Source organism: Haliaeetus albicilla, chromosome W, assembly GCF_947461875.1.
Source record: "Haliaeetus albicilla chromosome W, bHalAlb1.1, whole genome shotgun sequence".
Classification (NCBI taxonomy): Eukaryota; Metazoa; Chordata; class Aves; order Accipitriformes; family Accipitridae; genus Haliaeetus; species Haliaeetus albicilla.
Window position 1 is genome coordinate 16,156,417 of NC_091515.1, and position 25,418 is coordinate 16,181,834.

General features: G+C 41.9%; 1 protein-coding gene across 1 annotated transcript in view; it reads left to right on the top strand.

Annotated features, from left to right (window-relative positions):
• Positions 1 to 480: 480 nt before the first annotated feature.
• The window catches only part of LOC138683500 (ras-related protein Rab-3C-like), a 177,792-nt gene continuing 152,854 nt past the window's right edge, over positions 481 to 25,418 (top strand). The window contains exon 1 of the mRNA XM_069775395.1: positions 481 to 726. Within this exon, the coding sequence (XP_069631496.1) occupies positions 499 to 726 (228 nt within the window). The 5' untranslated portion in view covers positions 481 to 498. The remainder of the gene's footprint in view (positions 727 to 25,418) is intronic.

Genomic DNA, 25,418 nt, shown 5'->3' on the forward strand with positions numbered 1-25,418 from the left:
GGTTATAGGCATTACAAAAGACTGCAGCATATTTACAGTAAAATAAATGGTTCAAGAATTCTATCAGATGTAAAACAGATTAAGCTTTTGCTTGGAAATATACCTCCTTTATCATAACCCAGCATTCATCTCTTATTTCCTTCTTGTACATGTGAAGTATCTTTGTCTGTATTTCCACTGTCTATTTCATTCATCACATTTTCTGAAAGTAGATCTTTTTTAATGATATACTCACGAACTGTCCTGGATTTTTAGATTTTTTTTTTTTTTTTTTTTTTTTTTTTGGTACCAGTCACCAGTGATGTTTACCTTTGATACATCCTCTTTTGCAACTGGAACTATTACCATGGATACAAGAATTGTAAAAAAGACTTAAGTCTCTGTGAAATTCTGGAGTTCATTCATATCTGTTATCAAAAATTCCAATAGAATTTAAATGTTTCCAGTTTTATATGATACAAGAGACAATAAACTATTTCTTTTTATTTTAAATTACAGATGGCATCTGCTCAAGATTCCAGATATGGCCAAAAAGATACATCTGACCAGAACTTTGATTACATGTTCAAACTGCTCATTATCGGCAACAGCAGTGTTGGGAAAACCTCCTTTTTGTTCCGATACGCTGATGATTCCTTTACATCTGCATTTGTAAGCACAGTTGGGATTGATTTTAAAGTAAAAACAGTTTTCAAAAATGAAAAAAGAATTAAGCTACAGATTTGGGTAAGCCAAAAATAATAATTCTATGAACTAAGCAAGCTGTAGCAGTTTGATAGATAGCATTTAAGCTACTGCAGGTTTGCACTGAATGTCATAACCTTTATATATATATACACACACATATGGCATAGTAATGAAAAAGCAATTAATTCCTTCCTGCATCATTTTTCTGTCTTGACTAATAGAGTGTAGACAGTATTTTTAAGGTATTGAAGTACAGCAGAGTATATATTCTGAATTAAATTCCATTAAGAAATAACACAGGTTGACAAATATTGGTATCTGCAGTAAGGTATAAACAACTGTGCAATATATAGTCTATTGAAAGTGATACACGTTATTAAAGAGTATCTTGAAATACCAGTTAGGATCTGCTTTCTTCCCACAAAAAATATGAATTCATGTAGGAACTATGATAGTGGATGCATAACAGAAGGCATAATTTTTTTGCTCTGTCAGTTATCTTTGTCATCCTGATCACCTGAAACCTCTTCCTTCTTCTTCTGAGGAAGCAAACGTGCAGAAAGAGAAACAGCTGTATTGCCCAAGTGTACAAAACCCCTCATCTCTTGCCTACACCTCAGAGATGGTAGAAAGATGCCAAGTATAGGAAAGTGTGATGCCAGGGAATAGGTGTTCTTTTCTGCAAACTTTCCTCAGAAAGAAAGGATAGCCAAAACTTATTTATGCAGGAGCTGGTGATGCTCACATCTCCTAATTCTTGGGTGATAGGATGATACTCACTTAAAGGAGGGGAGGATAGCAGAACGTTTAATAATGCGGGATCTGGAATTAAAGCTTCAGGTCTTTGCCATCTTCCTTGGGTGCTTAAAGATTTTGAGCAATGTTTCCTTTGTGAGATATTTGTAACAGCCTTATTAACAAAAATTTTCATTTTTTTTGTGCATGAATACAAGTAATTTAAAAATTTATTTAACAATGGGCAGACATTAAAACTTGGGAAAGCTTGGATCAAATACAACCAGGTCATCTAACATGTTTTGAACAGCAGATAAAGTGAATATGTTTTTAATATGGCACAAAGATGAATTTCCCAGAGTTTCCTAGGTGTCGTGGTTTAACCCCAGCCAGCAACTAAGCACCATGCAGCCACTCAACTCACTCCCCCCCATCCAGTGGGATGGGGGAGAAAATTGGGAAAAGAAGTAAAACTTGTGGGTTAAGATAAGAACAGTTTAATAGAACAGAAAAGAAGAAACTAATAGTGATAATGATAACACTAATAAAATGACAACAGTAATAATAAAAGGATTGGAATGTACAAATGATGCGCAGGGCAATTGCTCACCACCCGCCGATCGACGCCCAGTTAGTCCCCGAGCAGTGATCCCCCGCCCCCACTCCCCCCAGTTTATATATTAGATGTGACGTCACATGGTATGGAATACCCCTTTGGCCACTTTGGGTCAGCTGCCCTGGCTGTGTCCTGTGCCAACTTCTTGTGCCCCTCCAGCTTTCTCGCTGGCTGGGCTTGAGAAGCTGAAAAATCCTTGACTTTAGACTAAACACTACTTAGCAACAACTGAAAACATCAGTGTTATCAACATTCTTCTCATACTGAACTCAAAACATAGCGCTGTACCAGCTACTAGGAAGACAATTAACTCTATCCCAGCTGAAACCAGGACACTAGGCTATATCTCATTCATGTCTTTTTATGTAGGCTGCAGCCCTTGATATCTCAAATCATTTGTTGTTCTTTGCCTTCTAGGAACTGGAACACAGACTCTTTGCCTCTCAACTTCTCTACGTTTTTAAGCTTAGATTTTTACTATTATCATGAGTATAACAGTGCTACATACTATGTGTCATGTGTGTGCTTTCACTGCAATAACATGCTAGTTTCATTGTAGTACTTCAATGTTGGAGATCACATGGTAATTCACATTGACATTACCTTATTTTTTTATAATGGAGCAATAAAATTGTTTTCACATTATAGTTTTCCCATTAGAATTTTAATGCCAGTTCTTAAAAAGCCTTGTCATTGCCAAATGAACTCAAATTGCAACAGCTCACTATTGCTGTTTGCACTTTTTAGATGGAGTATTCTGCATTGGAGCATTGTGTTGCAGTTATGCTTGCTAGAGTAAATCTGTTGACTGTTGCACCCCTGGGACCTTAATAAAATCAGTTAAGTATCTCAGAAAGCTATTCTAGTGCACAAAATCTGAAATAGAGCACTATTACCCCATCTTGTAAGCTATATCGACAGCTGTATTGTTCTTAATATGCAGTATCTGTATATAACACCTGTCTATATTATACTTTATTACTTTACTTTGATTATTCAAATGTCTTTCTAAAATGAATAGCACCCCTGCAATATCCATTTCTATTTCAAACTACATTTACAAAAAAACATTTATATTACATAAAATATATAACTGAATGAATCAGAGGGAGTGTGATTTGATGTTAATTCTGAGTAGAAACATGCGTGAGCTTATAACACTTCCTTCAAAATCACTGGCAAAATATTTGGTGACATCATGTGATAAATGATATTCAGCATATATGAAATAAAACATTCTGAAAAATCTCACAGGTTTGAATAGTCAGAAGAAACTGGAAATGAAGTGCAACTTTAAAATGTGTTCTGAATGATGAGATCAGAACTGAATTACTTTTCCATGTACTGCAGTGAAGAAATACATGGAATGCCACTGTTCTACTGTCCTTGCCTGGCAGAAAGATGCATAAATGTGTAAATAATAATGCCATTAAAGTCACTAAAATGCCCTAGCTAGAGACATGGTTGATCCAACATGTTTCCAGTTACAATTTTGTACATGTTTTTTTGGGGTAGACATTTAAACTTCATGTTTAATAGCCATTTCAGCATGATACTTTGTGTTCAACTTGAAGCATGTTGGAGCTTGGAGCACTGATTTCCTCAGAATAAGATTCTCATATGCTTACCAGTGAAGTGTGTCAGTGTTTGAAAATCAGCATGGGCACTCAAGGAAGCAAAGTCATTATTTTTTAATAAAATCCACTGTATGATTATTACAGATGAACTAGCAAGGGTTAACAGGTTGAATTAGGTGCTGTCTTACATACTGGGATGCCCTGCAGGTCTTTTGTTTGTTTGAGGTTTTTTCTTGCTTTGAGGTGCCTTATTCTTGGATTCAAAGGACCTGAATTGAATTGTCTTCTTTTATTGTTCAAGTCAGGGAGGATGTGGCTCTCTCTAGTACTTATCGTTATTGCTTTTTCATATGGTCAGAAAGAGCCTGCTGGAAGCACTGTAAGGTTTGGGTTTTTTTCCCTTCTGAGCCGAACACCTTCTTTCCACAATATTTCTCACTGGAACTGAGAAAGGTTCGGAGTTCAAGTGCTATATTCATTAGTGATAGCACATTACCTTGTCATAGGACCACCAGCTGGCCCCAAAATTTTGTTTCACAGCAAGTTATAAATGTGACAACCCTGGTATGGACATTACAAAGACAGCATATTAACAGGTTTTTTACCTTTTAAAAGAGAGAAATCCATAAAAAAAGCATTTTACCCAAAAAGGTATTAATTTCTCAACAGAAACTATAAGAAGTTTTGGAAAGGAATTTTGTCTGTATGCAGGACATAGGTGCATAGGATAAAAGTCCATGAGAGGGCTTTAGGGTGTTTTACAGTGTCAAATAATAAACAGCAATACATTTTTCCTCCATTTGGTTTGTGCTAGTAATATTAAAGAGATGGGACTGGAAGGCTATTAGATTATTTTGGTTTCAAACTATGTCAAATTTGATTTCAAATTATGTCAAATAAAAAAATACATGGCTTGTCAATACCAATGCTGACAAAAATATACTCTAAAGAAAATTACTAAAAGCTCAGAGGTGCAAATCAGAAAATAAAATTAAGTTTAACCTTATAAATCTATCACTGCATTCACTGTATAAAGCACTACATTCAGTATACCCTGCAGCTGTGATGCCATAAAGGTTTGCATTACTTTTGTAAACACTGTCGATTATTTAATAGAAATAACAGAATGCAAGAGCTTATAGAGAAAATATGGGCAAACTTGGACAGTAGAATTTATTAGCTAACATTTGTCAAATCATTAGAATAGGAAAAAAAATGGGGGGGGGGGAAGTGCAGATACTGATTTCTAGAAAATAGAAGATTTACAAAGACAGGTTAACATATTTGTTTAACTGACAGTGTATCCATGCCACATCTTTAACTCCTGTTTAAAATTTACTTGATCAGAACTCTCAGTGATTTCTAACTGATTTCAGTACAAATTTTGTTTGAGGAATCAAGAATCAAATTTTCCCTCTCTGATCTGTTTATTATACAAAAATGTTCTAACTATAAATGTTCTATACAGCAATATTTGCATAGTTTCTATCTGATTACAGCACTTTGATGCAAATATCAAATAAGAACACTGCACTGCCTTTTGCTGCTTAGATGGCTTTTCCCTGGGACTAGCCGTAGACTTCATGGACTAGATACAATGATCACACACAAATAAAAGATATCCTCCTAGAGAAGACGGTGTGAGAGCTTCTTGTGTCAGCATATCCTTCCTAGAATTGTATGTGACAATTTCATTTGATACCCAAAATGTTGCTGTCTTCACATCAACTGTTTTCTATAAATTGTCATAGGGCTTAGGGACCAAGTGAGGACTAGGTTTTATAAGCTGAATGAGGAAATCCAATTTCATCATTCAATAATTAAAAATATAGTAGTAGTTTAAAAAAAATCAATAAACATTAGGCACCTGGTTTTTTGCTCTACAAGCTCCCTAACAGTGCTCTAGCAGTAAAAAGGGGTTCAGTTAAAATGAATATATATAATATATATATAATGAATATATATATATAATATAATTTTGTGTGTGTGTGTCAGAGGGCTCTGTAGGAGTACCAGTATGAATGAAAATTGCCTTGATATTGGAGTCTTTAAGGGGAATCGTACAGTAACTTCCAAGTGTGGAGGCAGTGCAATATTCCAGAAATATCCTGTAGCAGTGACTATAGCACGAATGCAAGAATCACTAAATATACTGGTTTAGAAGAAAGGTAGTGAAAGCTGAAGCAACAAAACGGGAGTTAAGAATAGCATGTGGAGATAGAGGACAGTGAATGTAGCAAATGTTTCATCACAGGAATTTCAGGATCTGATTTTGCCACATCTGACTCATCTGAGTATTTTTAATTGGTATGATAGTCCCATCAAAGTTTATTTCAAGATTCCTTTCTCAGGTGCTGGTGACAGTGTGTAGCTGCTGCTTAGAATACACAGCCTTTTTAGATGAGAATAGTAAATCTAATATTGAAAATTAAATTTTCTCATCTTAGCATGAAAATCAAATGTGTATCTGGTAATATATCAGGCAGCAAGTGATTTGAAGACGGCAATATAGAAGGCTCAAAACTGCAGGAATTTGGGATTTCTCTGGATCCATCTGTACTAGTAAATTAAACATACCAAGGTTGTCCTTTGGCACTGAGTCCAGCTGGCATGGAATAGCTTTTGTCCATACGTTTAAACTCTTTCAGTCTCTGAAAGAGGATGGCCACATCTAGACTTTGTATTGGTAGTGGTCTCTGGCCTGTGCTAACTCCTGAACCTTGCCCAGGAACTGTTTGGCAGAGTGCTAGCAAGCCTGGGTCAAAACTATGCCAGAAAACATGCTGACAGTTTCACGATGTAGACAAATTCCACAGCCTAGAAATGCTCCCTGGCATAACTTGATTTGCTGTTATAGGCATAGCCAGAAAGGGCAGCAGCTCCAGCCAGCCTTGGGTTAGGCTGACCTGTCTGTGGTGATAAGCAATGCAATGTGTTCACAGATGCTGTTCTGTCAGAAGGTTCCAAAGAAACCATTCCTAGGCAAAGATGATTAACGAGGAATGGGTTGTGATGGCCAGAACACAAACTCCTTCTGGACCTCCCCTGTTAGCTGAAACAAGGTGAAATGCTGGGCAGCTTTTGTCATGGTTTAAGCTGCCCTCCAACAGGTGAATGTTATCCAAGCTATGGTTGGATAGTGTTAGCCTAAAAAAATTCCCCTCCCTCTCCTCTGTTTATTTCTCTCCTTTCTACACAATACACCTGGGGTTTTCAACAACAGATGCTAAAGATCTGCACAGCCAAGGGAAAGCCCATTATAGTACAGACAGAACTATTGTGTTCAGATCTGTCATGGAACTGCCAGGAGTTCTTCATCCTTATATGTCTTGAGAACCTTAGTTACTTCCAGAATTTGTATTTTTTCCTTAATTCAGGGATTCTTAGTGCTCTCTTTACTTTGCCCTGTTTATTCTGTATTCTTTTTCTTGTACCTGTTCTTTTGTTTATATTAAAGTTGCAACCATAGATCCAAGTCAGCTCAGGTTTCTATTGTTTTAAGTAAATAGCCAAGAAAAAAAATGGTCGATTAGTTCACTTTTAGCCAGTCAACTGGGAATGAACAGGTGGGAAGGGGAGATGGCTAATGTAGATATTTGTTGGGAAAAGAAAACTGCTTACCTAAAAAGCAGACAAGACAGCTTGCCTTTACTCTAAACTTTAGTAGATGCTAGTAGTTTATATAATCTATATAATTGTCCTGGGTTCAGCTGGGATAGAGTTAATTTTTACAGGAACCTGGGAGGTGGGGGGCATAGCCGGGGCAGCTGACCTGAACTAGCCAAGGAGCTATTCCATACCATGTGACATCATGCTCAGTATATAAATGGGGAGCGGGCCGGGGGGAGATCTCTCGACTTTCGGTGGGGGAAGTGGCGGAACGTCGGGTTCTGGGTGGTGAGCAGTTGCACTGTGCATCACTCTTTTTGTATACTCTTTCATTAGTACGGTTGTTGTTGTTGTAATTTTTTTTGTGTTGTCCCAGTAAACTGCCTTTATCACAACCCTCGAGGTTCCAGGTTTTTTTTTTCTTTTCTCTCCTCCGTCTCCTCCCTATCCCACCGGAGGGGGGGCGGGAGGAGTGAGCGAGCAGCTGCGTGGTCCTTTGTTACCGGCTGGGCTGAAACCACAACAGTCCTTTTTGGCGTCCAACGTGGGGCACGAGGGTTGAGATAACGACAGATCTTGCCAGAGTGTGTTGAAACAAATTTGTCATACGCATTTCTTATACTAGATAAATAGATGTTAGTCACAATGTTGATTCATTTGTTTACATGGTGGCGTTTTGTAAGTTCTTATATGCTCTATGTATTGCCTGTAGTTGCGTATCTCATCTCTGGGAGAGTGATTGGGAGTATTATTTTGCTATACTGGGCAATGTCGACTTGTGAAATGATTACATCACTGGTCATGAGGTTAAGCTGGAATCTGTATGAGGCAGTGATATCATTCCCATACTTTGGGCAACTTCTGTCGGATTTTATTGGTAATTACACCCAATCCATGGGGAAGTCAGGGGGGGATACTTCCCCCCGTCCGTTCCCCTCCCTTCTCTCCTTCCGACTAATTACAACAGCTTTTGAGAATTTTGGATATCCTTGGGATGCGCAAGCCAGTGTGCTGTTAGTGCTATGCCTCCTGACTATGTTTCAGGTCTTGTTTAGGGCTACAAAAAGGCTCTTTAAGAGTACCACCCAGAGATCTGCCCCAAAGCTGGATATTCATGGGTGGCACGGCATGTGGGAGGATATGGGCAGGTATCTAGAGAACTTCTCACCTCCAGTGGCTTGGAAGTTCACTCCCAAACAACTACAGAACCCTCATGAAGTGGTAGAATATTTGAAAGAAAAATGCGGTGGCTATTCCAAAGACGTACAACTCACTGCACTGTGCTGGGCCCTGGCCAGTATCTACCAAACACTGCTTGATATTAGGCAGCACCCTCAGGGGGAAAAGGGGGAAAAGATGGAAAACAGGGCAACAGGCACCGTGGCTACCCAAACCCTGACAACAGACACCGTGGCTGCCCCTATACCGACAACAGGCACCGTGGCTGCCCCTACCACGACAACAGGTACCGTGGCTAACCCTATCCTGGTGACAGATACTGCAGCTAAACCAGAGAACCAACCTGTGCCAATATCAGTCGCCCCTGTACAGAAAAAGAAACACACAAAGAAATCAGTTCGCTTAGTGAGGGATGAAGGTGAACCAGGGTCATCACGAGAACAGGAGGAAGAGGCAGAACCTGAAATAATTACCCGATCTCTATCCCTGAGTGAGTTGCGTGACATGCAAAAAGATTTTAGCCGCCACCCAGGTGAGCACATTGTTACTTGGTTGCTCTGATGCTGGGATAATGGGGCTAGTAGTGTGGAATTAGAGGGTAAGGAAGCCAAGCAGTTGGGATCTCTGTCTAGGGAAGGGGGCATCGACAAGGCGATTGGGAGAAAAACACAAGTCCTCAGCCTCTGGAGGCGACTTCTGTCAGGTGTAAAGGAAAGATACCCCTTCAGGGATGAAGTTACATGTCACCAAGGCAAGTGGACCACCATGGAGAGAGGTATCCAGTACCTGAGGGAATTAGCCGTGCTGGAGGTGATTTATAACGATCCAGGAAATGCGCAGTCACCCACAGATCCAGATGAAGTCCAATGCACACAACCCATGTGGCAGAAGTTTCTACGAAGTGCACCACCAACCTATGCCAACTCATTGGCAGTAATGTCCTGGAAAGAAGGCTATGGACAAACGGTGGATGAATTGGCTGTCCAACTCCGGCAATACGAAGGAAGTCTCTCTTCCTCCCTACGGGCCTGTGTCTTGGCTGTAGAGGAATTGTCCCGAGAGTTCCAGCAATTCAAAGTGGATATGTCCTCCTCCTCACCTGTACAGGCCCGCATCGCAGCTATTGGGAGTAAGCATTCCTCTGCCCAAGAGAGAGGAGAGAGAAAGTACACACGACGGGCTAACCTGTGGTTTTACCTGCGTGACCATGGAGAGGACATGAGGAAGTGGGATGGAAAACCTACCTCAGTCTTGGATGCATGGGTACGGGAGTTGCAAGAAAAAGCAACCAGAAAAGAGGATTCTTCTTGGAAAACTGCTGCTCTGGTTTCCCGTGAGCAGTCCCCCGGATGCAGTAGATGGGCTGATCTCATTTCTGATCCTCTTGAAGGGACTTCTGATTCACATGTGCGAAAAGTGAGTAACGGATATTCTAACCAGGATTAGAGGGGCCCCGCCTCCAGCCAGGTGGAGGAGAGGGACAACCGAGTCTACTGGACAGTGTGGATTCGATGGCCTGGCACATCAGACCCACAGGAATATAAGGCTCTAGTAGACACTGGTGCACAATGCACCTTAATGCCATCAAGATATAAAGGGGCAGAACCCATCTGTATCTCTGGTGTGACAGGGTGTCGTGGTTTAACCCCAGCCAGCAACTAAGCACCACGCAGCCGCTCACTCACTCCCCCCCATCCAGTGGGATGGGGGAGAAAATCAGGAAAAGAAGTAAAACTCCTGGGTTGAGATAAGAACAGTTTAATAGAACAGAAAAGAAGAAACTAATAATGATAATGATAACACTAATAAAATGACAACAGCAGTAATAAAAGGATTGAAATGTACAAATGATGCACAGGGCAATTGCTCACCACCCGCCAACCGACACACAGCCAGTCCCCGAGCGGCAAATCCCTGCCCCCCACTTCCCAGTTCCTAAACTAGATGGGACGTCACATGGTATGGAATACACTGTTGGCCAGTTTGGGTCAGGTGCCCTGGCTGGGCATGAGAAGCTGAAAAATCCTTGACTATAGTCTAAACACTACTGAGCAACAACTGAAAACATCAGTGTGTTATCAACATTCTTCACATACTGAACTCAAAACATAGCACTGTACCAGCTACTAGGAAGACAGTTAACTCTATCCCAGCTGAAACCAGGACACGGGGGGATCCCAAGAGCTAACCGTATTGGAAGCTGAAATGAGTCTAACCAGGAATGAGTGGCATAAACACCCCATTGCAACTGGCCCAGAGGCCCCGTGCATCCTTGGTATAGACTATCTCAGGAGGAGGTATTTCAAGGACCCAAAAGGGTACCGTTGGGCCTTTGGTATAGCTGCATTGGAGACGGAGGAGATTGAACAGCTGTCTACCCTGCCTGGTCTCTCTCAAGACCCTTCAGTTGTGGGGTTGCTGAAGGTTGAAGAACAACAGGTGCCAATTGCTACCACGACGGTGCACTGGCGGCAATATCGCACCAACCGAGACTCCCTGATCCCCATCCATAAGCTGATTTGCCAATTGGAGAGCCAAGGAGTGATCAGCAAGACTCACTCACCCTTTAATAGTCCCATATGGCCCGTGCCGAAATCTAATGGGGAATGGAGACTAACAGTAGATTATCATGGGCTGAATGAAGTCACGCCACCGCTGAGTGCTGCTGTGCCAGATATGTTAGAGCTTCAATACGAACTGGAGTCAAAGGCAGCTAAGTGGTATGCCACAATTGACATTGCTAATGCATTTTTCTCCATTCCTTTGGCAGTGGAGTGCAGGCCACAGTTTGCTTTCACTTGGAGGGGCGTCCAGTACACCTGGAATCAACTGGCCCAGGGGTGGAAACACAGCCCCACTATTTGCCATGGACTAATCCAGACTGCACTGGAAAAAGGTGAAGCTCCAGAACACCTGCAGTACATTGATGACATCATCGTATGGGGCAACACGGCAAAAGAAGTTTTTGAGAAAGGGAAGAAAATAATCCAAATTCTTCTGAAAGCTGGTTTTGCCATAAAAGAAAGTAAGGTCAAGGGACCTGCACAGGAGATCTGTTGCGGAGGATCCACAGGGGACATCACACACAGACCAATGTGATCAAGTGAAGCCCATTTACTACAACGTTTGACACAGTTATATACCTTATGCGCTTGTGCACGCGCCTTATACAATACTCTAATTGGTACAATACCCCGTTTCACGCAACACTATCTTATCCTCTATTGGCTGTGCAAGCTTCTTCACGAGGTGTCCAGCAGTTACTTATCTCATTCTTCGGCATCCAGGAGTTGTTTGTCAGGCTCTTCTTATCTTCCTTTTTCCCAGCGTACAAGGACACAGCGTCCTTGTCTGCTCCAGCACTTTGTAAACTTATGCTTCGTTCCCACCTAACGGCTGGATTGCTCACATGCCTTCGCCCAGCCAAGAAATCCTCAACAATTCCCCCTTTTTGTTTTTGAGCAATCCAGGCTTGCTTAATAACTTGGGATGCCATTTTTCCTTAACAAGCTGAACAAGGTAGAATTATTACAATAGCTAAAATCACAATAACTACAATAATGCCCATAATTCTTTGAGCCAACCCGTTACCCCTAATGACCCAGACCATGAGGACTCTGAGGAAGATGAACCATCCATACATTCTTGTGCCATCTTGCTCCGCGAACTCAGCCCAGCAATCGGTAGGTGCCAGCTTTCCATGGGCGTCCCCACAGAGGCAACGATGGCCTCACTGTACACCAGCCCGATGCTCTTCGGAAAATCCCGGTATCTATACATTTGCAGAGGAACGGGTTTCAGCACATGTGGCCAGCGGGTGCCAAAAGTCTGCCTCGGTTGCAATCTATGACGCATGCGCTCGCTGGCCAGGCGCGCTGCACGAGTCATAGCCATCTTGTCTATTGGTTCGTGGGCTTTATGATGCGGTTGCGGTGCACAGAGAATCTTGACCTGTTATGTTAGCCAAGGTGACCTATACATTAGTTTTTGACTGAGGTGGTATTCATATTGCCACACCATCTATGATGCTCCAGATGATGATGGTCATATAAATCGAACAGGAGTCCATCGTGGGCCTGTATCTGTGGAAACACAATCAACCTCGTTCCCAGGTTATTAATGGAAATAGACCTTACCCCTAATTTTGGCTTTAGCTAACTTTTACGTTTACCTCACACTGTCTTCCCGTAATCACGCTATGTTTAACCAAATTATGCTTAACACACTTTTTACCTAAAGCAAGTTCTATATACAATAAGGCACGCTGTTCTAAAAACCTCTCTGAAGGACTCAATATCCGCTAGTCCTCTAAAGTGTAATACTCTGTTAGTCAGAATCTGTCGGATCAGTGGCTCCAGCACCCGCCGTTGCCGTCCCAGTTGCCATTGGGACAATTCCGGGTCCAGCATCAGTGCGAAGCCATGGCTTGACCCACTTAGCCGGGATCCAGCGAAGGCCTCGATCTGTAAGCAGACACATATACCCTCTCCCAGTAAGCTTTACTTCTGCTGGTCCGCACTATTTCCCGGATTCTGGGTCCTTATACATTACCCTGATTCCTGTACTTTGTTGCGTCCTTTCCGCCTCTAAAAGAGCATGATGCACTACCATCGGTGGGTCTTTGTGATCACCTGTCAATCTAAGATAATTTAGCACAAATAAGGCTTTGGCCAATCATTCCTCTGGGAGTAAGCCCTGGGTTCCCCCCTTTTGTTTTTGCAGCATGCTCTTTAAGGTTTGTTGGCCCGTTCGATAATAGCCTGTCCTGTGGGAAGATGTGGAATACCCGTACCATGGTGAATTCCCCACAAATTACAAAATCGAGCAAATCGTGTAGAACCATAGGCCGGGCCATTGTCCGTCTTAATTTCTTTAGGCACACCCAGCACTGCAAAAGAAGCGTGAAGATGTCATTCAATATGTAAGGCCTTTTCTCCAGTTTGTGACGTGGCCCACATGGCAGCAGGATAGGTATCAATACACACATGCACATAACGCTTTGCACCAAACCACGTGACATGGGTGACATCCATTTGCCACAACTGTAATGGCAAGAGACCTCGTGGGTTAACCCCACAGCCCAAGCCCAGCCCTTCCTTTTGACAATCGGGGCATGCTTTAACGATACCTTGGGCATCAGTGAGTGGTAAGTCAAATTGCTTTGCTAACATCCTAGCGGGTTGGTGTAAGAACGCATGTGATTGCCGTGCTTGTTGAAAACGATTCCCTGGAGGAGGCTCCCATGCCGCTGCAACCAATTGGTCAGCTCTGCCATTTCCCGTTTCTCATCTGCACGTGCGCTCGTACCCAAGAGTTCTACCAGAGGTTCCATATCATCATTAGTGATACCGCAAAGATTCCGCACCCACTGGATATCTTCCACAAGCTTCTGGACATCATGTACCATTGAAATTTCTAACATTGCCAGCATCTATGTGCCACCTCAAATACTTCCAAGGTGCTGCCTTTTGCACCTTTTCAGGAGCGATTATTAATCCGCGATGGCTTAAGATGTCCTGCAATTGAGTTAAAATTTCATCCTGTGGCAAGTTCCTTCCCGCTATCAAAATGTAACTGAGGAAACTGCTTTCTTACAGGCTCTAATGCCCAGGCCACATACACCTGACACATCGTGGGGGAATTGCGCATTCCTTGCGGTAACACGACCCAATGGTATCTCTTATAGGGCTCTGCCTTGTTAATCGATGGTACCGAAAAGGCGAACCGTTCAGCGTCATCTGGGTGCAAGGGAATGGTGAAAAAACAATCCTTTAGATCTATAATTAACAAATCCCATTCTTCTGGAAGCATAACTGGAGACGGCAAACCTGGCTGCAGGGCTCCCATACTGTGCATCACTGCATTCACAGCTCTGAGATCATGTAACAGTCTCCATTTCCCACTTTTCTTGGGAATGGTAAATATTGGTGTATTCCATGGACTAGTAGAAGGAACAACATGTCCCGCTCTCAATTGGTCCTCAACTAACTCTTGTATTTTTAGCAGCCTTTCAGAATTTAGCGGCTACTGATCAATCCAAACAGGCTCATCTGTTTTCCAGCTAATTTTCAGGATTGGCTGCCCCTCAGTGACTGCTCCTAAAAAGGATGGGTCACTAACATTGCCTTCATTTGGCTCAATAAATCACGGCCTATGAGGCCAAACAATTCAGTTGGGGTAGTCATGACATACGGACGCGTCGTAACGTGTTCACCGTCGGGGAACACAAATGTAATCGGTAGCTGACTTACTAAGGTGGCTTGTGTGCCCCCTATCCCTGCAATGCCAAAATTTGGATTGATCAATGGCCATGATGGAGGCCAAATATATCGTGAAATAATCGTAACATCAGCTCCTGTATCGATTGTCATCAGTTTCTTGACGATAACTCCGTCAGGCCCTTCCAATTGCACTACCTTTTCTGGTTTACCTTTTGTTATGTCCATGGCAAGGTATACCTGCGGTTTCCCTGTGGAGCCGAATCCACCATCTCCACGTTGTACTGCACCTGGGTTTGGAACACACGACCTGAATGGAACTAATTGTGCTATTCTGGTACCTTTAGGAATAGAAACAGGAGGGATTAAAACATGAATCATAATTTTCACAGTCCCACAAAAATCTGCATCAATAAGCCCTGGGACTACCAAAATTCCTTTTAGAGCTGTTGAAGATCGTCCCATTAAAAATGCACTAAGCCCGAGCCCCAGTTGCTCAGGAATTGTGGAAGTGATCACGGACTGGCCAGAAGGCAAAGATTTTGGAATGTCGCCAGAGGAGGAGGTGATATGGGCTGAAGAAGCCCCACTGTATAATAAACTGCCAGAAAATGAGAGGCAATATGCCCTGTTCACTGATGGGTCCTGTCGTATTGTGGGAAAACATCGGAGGTGGAAAGCTGCTGTATGGAGTCCTACACGACAAGCTGCAGAAACTGCTGAAGGAGAAGGTGAATCGAGTCAGTTTGCAGAGGTGAAAGCCATCCAGCTAGCGTTAGACATTGCTGAAAGAGAGAAGTGGCTAGTGCTCTATCTCTATACTGACTCATGGATGGTGGCAAATGCCCTTTGGGGGTGGCTACAGCAATGGAAGAAGGGCAACTGGCAGCGCAGAGGTAAACCCATCTGGGCTGCCGCACTGTGGCAAGATATCGCTGTTCGGATAGAGAAGCTAGTGGTAAAAGTACATCACATAGATGCTCATGTACCCAAGAGTCGGGCCACTGAAGAACATCAAAACAACCAGCAGGCAGATCAGGCCGCCAAGATTGAAGTGGCTCAGGTGGACCTGGACTGGCAACATAAGGGTGAGCTATTTATGGCTCAGTGGGCCCATGATACTTCAGGCCATCAGGGAAGAGATGCAACATATAGATGGGCTCGTGATCGAGGGGTGGACTTGACCATGGATATTATCGCACAGGTCATCCATGAATGTGAAACATGTGCTGCAATTAAGCAAGCCAAGCGGCTAAAACCCCTGTCATATGGAGGTCGATGGCTGAAATATAAATATGGGGAGGCCTGGCAGATTGACTATATCACACTCCCACGAACCCGCCAAGGCAAGTGCCATGTGCTTACAATGGTGGAAACAACCACCGGATGGCTGGAAACATATCCTGTGTCCCACGCCACTGCCCAGAACACTATCCTGGGCCTTGCAGAGGAAGTTTTATGGCGACACGGCACCCCAGAAAGAATCAAGTCAGACAATGGGACTCTACTTCCGAAACAACCTCATAGACACCTGGGCCAAAGAACATGGCATTGAGTGGGTATATCACATCCCTTATCACACACCGGCCTCCGGAAAAATCGAACAATACAATGGACTGCTGAAAACTACATTGAGAGCAATGGGGGGGTGGGACTTTCAAACATTGGGATACACATTTAACAAAAGCCACCTGGTTAGTTAATACTAGAGGATCCACCAATCAGGCTGGCTCCGCCCAACCAAGACTTCCACATACTGTAGAAGGGGATAAAGTCCCTGTAGTGCGCATGAGGAGTATGTTAGGAAAGACAGTCTGGGTTAGTCCTCCCTCAAGCAGAGGCAAACCCATTCAAGGGGTTGTTTTTGCTCAGGGACCTGGGTACACCTGGTGGGTGATGCAGAAGGATGGGGAAGTTTGATGTGTACCTCAGGGAGATTTGATTTTGGGAGAGAATAGCCAGTGAATTGGGCTGTATGATATTTAACTGCTAAATAACCTGCCAATGCATGTCATTGTATCTATAGTGTCTATATGCCATATCAAGGGTATTACTGTAAGAATTACCCAAATGACTGCAGGATGGACTTTGAAACTGAGCCAAGTACAACAGCAATAGAACTTGAACTGGCACCCAGCAATTTCCTCAAGATCAACATCTTCGACCTGCAGACCAAGGGCGTGGGTTGCACCAAATGTACTAGCCACAAGTTCCAGAGGCGGCATACAACAACCCAATACCTCACACCATCTCTCTTATCCTGAAGGACTGTTACAACAGATGGAGCCCCAAAGTCATGGACTAAATAAAATTGATGGACACATTAGAGGGATAGCCCATAGGCTAAGGGAATACTATTTGTGTGTGTGTGTGGTAGGAGGGTGTCCATATACTTATATATAAGACAAGGAAAGTGGTAGTGGTTGATTGGAAAAATGTAAGATCTGGGCATGATGTAGATGGTATACAATAAGGGGTGGATAATGTCCTGGGTTCAGCTGGGATAGAGTTAATTTTTACAGGAACCTGGGAGGTGGGGGGCATAGCCGGGGCAGCTGACCTGAACTAGCCAAGGAGCTATGTGACATCATGCTCAGTATATAAATGGGGAGCGGGCTGGGGAGGGTATTCGGTGGGGGAAGTGGTGGAGCATCGGGTTCTGGGTGGTGAGCAGTTGCACTGTGCATCACTCTTTTTGTATACTCTTTCATTAGTACCGTTGTTGTTGTTGTAATTTTTTTTGTGTTGTCCCAGTAAACTGCCTTTATCACAACCCTCGAGGTTCCAGGGTTTTTTTTCTTTTCTCTCCTCCGTCTCCTCCCTATCCCACCGGAGGGGGGGCTGGAGGAGTGAGCGAGCGGCTGCGTGGTCCTTTGTTACCAGCTGGGCTGAAACCAGGACAATAATGTATACATAATGTAAATAGTTTATATAGTTTAAAGTTTAAAGGCATCAGAGCAGAAGCAAATATAATCAGAGACTGAAAAGATAATATGTGTGCTGCTATTTGAAGTTTGACTGCAATTGCTCATACGATGAGGCATGATGTGAGAGAAAGCATCAAAGAGTCTGAGAATGGGACCAAGAGTTTATGAGAGAGGGCACCATAAATGATGTAAAAATTCAGAAACAGTTACAGATACTAAATGTGATGCCTTGTATTATTTCCTTGCAAATCACACTGCAAAAGCGGTAACAGATGTGACACTACAGTCCTTTACTTGAAAAGACAAAACTGAACTCTAAAACTTTGTGCAAGAAATGCTACCTTGGGACCTATTCTGGGTGTAAAATATAGATCCATCCCTCATAAACAATACATTTCTTGTAAAACTACTTGATGTATTTCTTGTATAGAGCCAGGGACCAGTCTTCAGTGCCAAAGATCTTGGCAATGTAAAAGGCATACTCAGTTCAGATCGACTTCAGTGCAAAGAGCAACATGGTGTCCTGGTTTCAGCTGGGATAGAGTTAATTGTCTTCCTAGTAGCTGGTACAGTGCTATGTTTTTGAGTCAGGTATGAGAAGAATGTAATAACACTGATGTTTTCAGTTGTTGCTAAGTAATGTTTAGACTAAAGTCAAGGATTTTTCAGCTTCTGATGCCCAGCCAGCAAGAAGGCTGGAGGGGCACAAGAAGTTGGGAGGGGACAGAGCCAGGGCAGCTGACGCAAAGTGGCCAGCAGGGTATTCCATACCATGTGACCTCATGCCTAGTATATAAACTGGGGGGGGGGTATCTTGGAGGGATCGCTGCTTGGGAACTAACTGGGCATCAGTCAGCGAGTGGTGAGCAATTGCATTGTGCATCATTCATTTTGTATATTCCAATTATTTTATTATTATTATTGTCATTTTACTATTGTTGTTATTATCATTATTAGTTTCTTCCTTTCTGTCCTATTAAACTGCTCTTATCTCAACCCATGAGTTTTACTTTTTTTTTTTTCTGATTCTCTCCCCCATCCCACTGGCTGGGGGGAAGTGAGTGAGTGGCTGTGTGGTGCTTAGTTGCTGGCTGGGGTTAAACCATAACATGAGGTAATGAAAATGAATTTACTCTTTGCATTTCATCCATGGTTTTGTGGTTGTTCCTGTGTCGGCTCACATGGCCTAATTTACAGCCCAACTCCAGATAAACTCTGCTGGGTGCAAAGGTAAATTTGTTTTTTCCCTTATGTACAGAAGTTCTTAGGAAATAGGAACATTCTGCAGAGCAGGAGAATTCACTTCCTACAGTGGTTTCTTTATGATTATGCAGAAGGGAGCCTGTGTTAATGATTTGCCCAAATATAACTTTCAACAGACCAAAATGAGTGTCTGTCTGTTGTGAGAACTTGAGTTTTCAAGAGTAGCACTCATCTCTTACTATGGCTGTTTCTTTTGGAAGCATATAGTTAAATCCACAGGTACAGTCCAGTGACACAAGGATATCTTGTTTAGTGTGTTTATAAACATGTCCTATGTAAAATAAATTTTAGATGCTGAAAGTTTCTTTTATCTTAGCAATTTAAAACAGTGGGTAGGGCCACCCACATAAAATGTCCATTAGTATATCTTACATTGATTTGTCTCATTAAATATAACTCCAAAACTAAGTAATATAGGATTTTTTTTTCTGACTGCCTTGTGGATTTTGTTAGTGGTTTATGAACAAGGGTTTTAAATGTGGTTGACTGTTTCATAGTTTTTTATCACATATAATTTTTAATAATAGAACAAATCCTCCTCTATGGCAAACCACTTCAAAATCTGAAAGAATTGATGCTGAATTACTGTGATCTATCTTCTGGGTAACCCAAATTATATCTCCAGGGTTTCCAGAGTTTTAGCATTTTGTAGATTAATAGGCTCTGTTTTCTGTTTCTGGAAAGGATTTTGGAGTCAGGCTTTGAATAAGCTAGGGAGGAAAGAAATAAGTTTAACATCTGTTCATGTCCTTGAAGGTCTTAAACTAACTGATTGACAGTCCTTCATTCAGAACTGAATCACCTGTGAATCTAACTTAGCAATTACCCTATCATTTGCATCTCTTGTACACAAATATAGCCAGAATCCCTAAAATGAAGTAAGGATTTAGGAAAGATTTTAGATTCATTGCAGAAAGGAAACAGGTGAGTTTGAAAATATTATATTAAGTTCAAGCTCTAACAGTTTTATCAGGTGCTGTGACTGAGTCACCATCTACATTGTAGGAAAGTCGAGCTCTGACTATTATACCAGACAATATTTTCTTCTCTCCTACTTAATGAAATTGAACGATGTTTTCTGAACCTATCCTGATGAGATTTTCAGTCTGATTTCTAAATCTGATAAACTTGTGGACAGAACTTCCAAACCTGGTGATGTTTGCTCTTGAATAGTTCAAACAAGAAAGCCTTCAGAAAAGCATACAATAGCAACTTCTCATTTTATCTATTCTGGAATTGTAATTGTGTATTGGTTTTGTGTGGCAAGGTTTTGGTAGCGGGGGGGGGGGTTACAGGGGTGGCTTCTGTAAGAAGCTGCTGGAAGCTTCCCCTGTGTTTGAGAGAGCCCATACCAGCCGGCTCTAAGATGGACCCGCCGCCGGCCAAGGCCGAGCCAATCAGCGATAGTGGTAACGCCTCTGTGATAACATTTTTAAGAAGGAAAAAAAAGTTGAGACTGGGAGAAACAGCTTCCAGAGAGAGGAGTGAGAACATGTAAGGGAAACAACCCTGCGGACACCAAGGTCAGTGAAGAAGGAGGGGGAGGAGATGCTCCAGGCGCCGGAGCGGAGATTCCCCTGCAGCCTGTGGTGAAGACCATGGTGAGGCAGGTTGTCCCCCTGCAGTCCATGGAGGTCCACGGTGGAGCAGATATCCACCTGCAGCCTGGGGAGGACCCCACGCTGGAGCAGGTTGGTTCCCAAAGGAGGCTGTGACCCCGTGGGAACCCCGCACTGGAGCAGGCTCCTGGCAGGACCTGCGGATCTTTGGAGAGAGGAGCCCACGGGGCAGGTTTTCTGGCAGGACTTGTGACCCTGTGGGGGACCCACGCTGGAGCAGTGTGCTCCTGAAGGACTGCACGCTGTGGAAAGGACCCATGCTGGAGCAGTTTGTGAAGAACTGCAGCCCGTGGGAAGGGCCCACGTTGGAGAAGTTCGTGGAGGACTGTCTCCCGTGGGAGGGACCCCACGCTGGAGCAGGGGAAGAGTGTGATGAGCCCTCCCCCTGAGGAGGTGAAGCGGCAGAAAATAACATGTGATGACCGTAAATCCCATCCCTGTCCCCCTTGTGCCGCTGGGGGGGGTTGGTAGAGAATCCAGGAGTGAAGTTGTGCCCGGGAAGAAGGGAGGGGTGGAGGGAAGGTGTTCTGAGATTTGGTTTTATTTCTCATTACCTTACTCTGGTTGATTTGTAATAAATTGAGTTAATTTTCCCAAATTGAGTCTGTTTTGCCCGTGACGGTAATTAGTGAATGATCTCTCCTGTCCTTATCTCGACCCGCAAGCTTTTTGTTATATTTTTCTCTCCCCTGTCCAGCTGAGGATGGGGGAGTGATAGAATGGCTTTGGTGGGCACCTGGCATCCAGCCAGGGTTAACCCATTACAAATTGTTACGCTTAGGGACAGATTGTCAGTTGATATACATCAGTGTTGTTCCACTGAAGTGAAAGGAGCCAAGTTAACAAGCTTGGCAAGGTAGAGATCCAAGTTTTATATTTGAAAATGGGGGAGGGAGAGGTAACATAGAATTGGAATCAGAAACTTAAGGTCTTAGCTAAGATTTAGGTATCTGCTCTAAGCTAGTAGTTTACCATGGCTCTATAACTGGTAGTCAGAAATAGCTATCTTCAGAAAGTGATTTATTCTGTGCTAAAATACCTCTCTAAAAGAAAATTTCCCCCTAAAAATGTCCTTTTTGGTAATGTATCTTCTATTAAACTGAGAAAGAAATAGGCCTAAAATATAGTAAAATAAATGCTTATATTTTTAGATGGCTGAATCCCACCCCTAGTAGATGGAAAACAAAGGGATACCTTTGACAAGAACAGCCAGTGGATGAGAGATCACTCTTGGTTTTGTAATGGCTTTTCATAATTTTTGCAAAAATCTGTATGTTGTAAATTAATGACCACCAGAGCACTTTGGGCAGGTTATGAGTAGCACAAATGATATTAAGGAGGCAGAAGCCAACTGATGAATCAGTGTTATGCACACAGAAGCTTCCTTTAGCTGGATGTCATTGCTGAGATGACACCAGTGGTTAATAACATTAAGGAATTTTTTATTAGAACCAGGTGCCTATGTTCTTATTCTGAATTTCACTGTCTGGTGAAGAAAAGGATTTTGCAGAAGGAAAATTTAAGATGGGTACTAATAATTATTAACCAGAAAAGTTTAGAGAGCAAAGACATGACTATGCCAGCTTTGTTAAATTTTTGAGAAAGGGAGTGGGAAAGAGAGTGGTCATCAAGGCAGAAATTTTAAGCAAAACAATAAAGCTTTCTCATCCCACTGTGTATGGATAGATGCCTGTGTCCATTTTATGGGAAAAAGTTATCTTTGTGATTTGGTCTGATGTCTCTATGGAGACCAAATGATTGTCTGAATTTTATTGTAATTGGGTCTATCTTGAAAAACCTTTGTGGTAGGATCCAGAATATTCTAGAAGGTCTCTATATTTTTGGTCTAGAAAATGTTGCTGATGCTATTTTTTTACAAAAAGGCAGAGAACTGAGAATAGAGCTCATACAATTTGTTTTGGACTGAGGTGATATTTTCCAGTCCTTTGAACATAGCTCATAATACCTGTTGCAGGCTGATAGATTTAAGATCCTCTGTACACTGCTAATTGTTTTCAGAGGTGGTGTTTGTGATGGATGCTTCCCATGGAGAAAGAGGCTGCGCTTCCTTAAATTTGCTACTTTGTCAAGCATTTCTGGGCATGATTTTTACAAGCAAAACCTACTTTTGCTACAGTCAGTGGCGTAGTGCCTCATAAAGAAATTGCTAAGGAGGTTGTATGGTTTCTTAAGCCTTTTTTAAATGGTCATTTTTAAAACAGCTTCTAAGAGTTGTTGTCTTTCCCAAAAATCTTTTACAAACAGGTATGTTTTTGTGTTTGGAAAAAGATTACATAGATTTCTTTCCAATGGGTCATGAGCCAGGTAGCCAAAGGACTTCTGGAGCAATAACCAAGATCAAGAAAGAACTTCAAAAAGGGCCTGGCAAGAATTTCCTTGTTTTTTCCTCTTATCTGTGGGAGTGAGCAGGAATCTGATTCATAACCATAGTTTAGGAAAAAGATATGTAATTAATTCTCACAGTGGTGAGTTCTGCTCACCAATCCATTTTCTGATTTGTTTATATTTCTCAGAGAACATTTTGTAATGCCTACTGCCATTCTTTTTACTGTTAATTATCTGGACTGTAATTCAATTGTCCCTTATATTCTTCTGCATTAGAAATCTTAAATAGTATTTTTTTCCTAAAAGCCAGGCATTTCCCTTGAATGCAAGCCAAGATTTTGCAGCATGTGTCTTAAGTAAATGAGCTGCATGTGATACTAATCATTTAGGGTTTTTCTTTTTCAGTCTGTAATAGGTCTTGGCACAAATCTGCACTTTTCTGTGTCTTTTCAAAATTATTTATGGGGCTCTTCAAAAGGGAGAGTTATAACTAACTTTTGTGATTTGGCCTCTATGCTAGTAAGCTGCTCACTTGCACAAAAATAACATGCTTGCCTCTACCATCCATGAGTATGTGTTAAAGAGAAACCATGTTCTTTGTCTCTGTAGTCCTTCCTGCTGTCAGGAGCTTTCAGAATAGAAATAACTTGCAAGTGAAAAATCCTAATTTTCAGTCTTAAATCTCAGTTCTGCAGCACTTGTGAGTGATTCCTGATCACATGAATTTGACTATTGCAAATAAAGAGATTACTCGGGCAAATAAAGACTGAAAGACCAGGTCCATATTACCTACCCCTTAGAGGTCTGCATCTGCAATCATTCAGCTTCAAATTTTACCATCAACTTCTCTCATTTGAGTCATGGCTAAATGTATTTCTACCTAGTAACAATTAATTCCTGGTGGCAGCTGCCTGTTCTCAAATCACATTCTGTACCTGTTCTGCAACACATGTAGTTAATTATGACAGAAGACCTGGAAATGTTATTACAGTCCAACCACTTAGAGACCCTCATTAATTACATACAGGGCTACCTGTGATCAGTTTTATTGTCTACTTAGTATGATCTGTACAGTATTGAGTCTGCATAGAGAAAAATCATAAGGAAGAATTAACATTGAGAAAGCATCTACTTCCTACTCTGTGAAGGAGAAGAATGCCTAAGGATCTTCAGAAATAGGAGAAAAATTCATATTGAGATCTTGTATTTCTGGGGTGTCTAATTTGTAAGTCCTGTCTACTGATGGAATATCTGAAATATTGATGTTAGATGAACATATATGTTCCTTTCTTCTTGTTACTTGTCCTAAAAAATTACTATGTTTTGTGAGGTATGTTAATGTTCTTTAGGTTCCCTACTGAGTTTTTGAGAATGGAAGGAGGAGGAATAACATTAGCTGAGGGGTGCACTTGCAGACTAGAGAAACCTACTGCTTTTCATAGCAGACTGTCACATTTTCAGGACATGTTAGTCTTCTTGTTTGTATGCATATCACCTGTTCATGTAGAGTAGGGCTAGGGTGGGACCTTCTTTTTGCAGAAAAAGAGGTAGAGAAAATCAGAATGGCAGCTAGGTAGGGTGGAATAAGAGAGAGCAAACCATATTTAGGAGCAGAAGTATGCTGTAGCATTTTTTTCTCAAAATATGTTCAAATATTAATTTAAAGCATCTCCTCTCTCACTACTATTTCTTTCTATGAGTGCCTCATGCTACATTGGATAAGGAGAGGTTTTTTTCAGCACTTAGCAGATGTGAAACATGGAATCAGCAGAATTTTCCACTCTTACGACAAATATCACTGAACCTCTTAGAATATCCTTGTAGTTGCTGGGAACGGGCCTTTGGCAATAAGGTAAATAGTGGTATCTTCCCCATGATGTTGACAAAGCAACTGAGGCACAGAAGGTTCTCACAACTTGCCCATGATTACAGAGCAAATCTGTTGTTCCTCAGCTTTCCTCTTGCTCTTTGACATTGTTTCCTTCCATTGCCATTAATTTCTCAGAACATCTGTGAAGTAGTCAGCATATGGCCTTCCTGTGTGATTGCTAATGAGCTTATTAAAAGCTACAGCACAAAATTAGTTGCATGTGATTTTGCCTTACTTTACATGGGGCTTTTAATTACCTGCAGGCATTTTATGAAATACTGTGGCTTAAAAACTTTTGCAGTGAGAAAAACTCCCTAATGTTATTTTAAAATAGGGAATTCAGTGGAAAGGGAATACTTAGTTTGGTGGAGAAGTTTGATAACTTTTACTTAAAGCAATATTTCTCCCCAGGTTGTTGCTGAAGAGAACATGCTAGATGACAATAATAAATCAAAAAATAATGGATTCTGTAGAAGTTAGGTGTACCTAAACAGTGTGTAGATCTTGTGCTAGCTTTTTGTATAAGGATAAATATTAGTCTTAATCCTAAAATGACAGCTTGATATCAGAAGAACATGGGACTATTTAATTAGTGAAGAATTTCTAGCTTAATTCCCAAAGATTTCCCATAGAACGGCAAAAGTCTCTGAACTGTTTTCGTGCTAAAATAAAAAACCGAAATATTATTCATGTCTGCCAGTACTTGAGAAATAGGGCAACTAGGAAACTGGAAAACATTGTTCTTACTTCAGAAAATAATAAATCTGTGTGC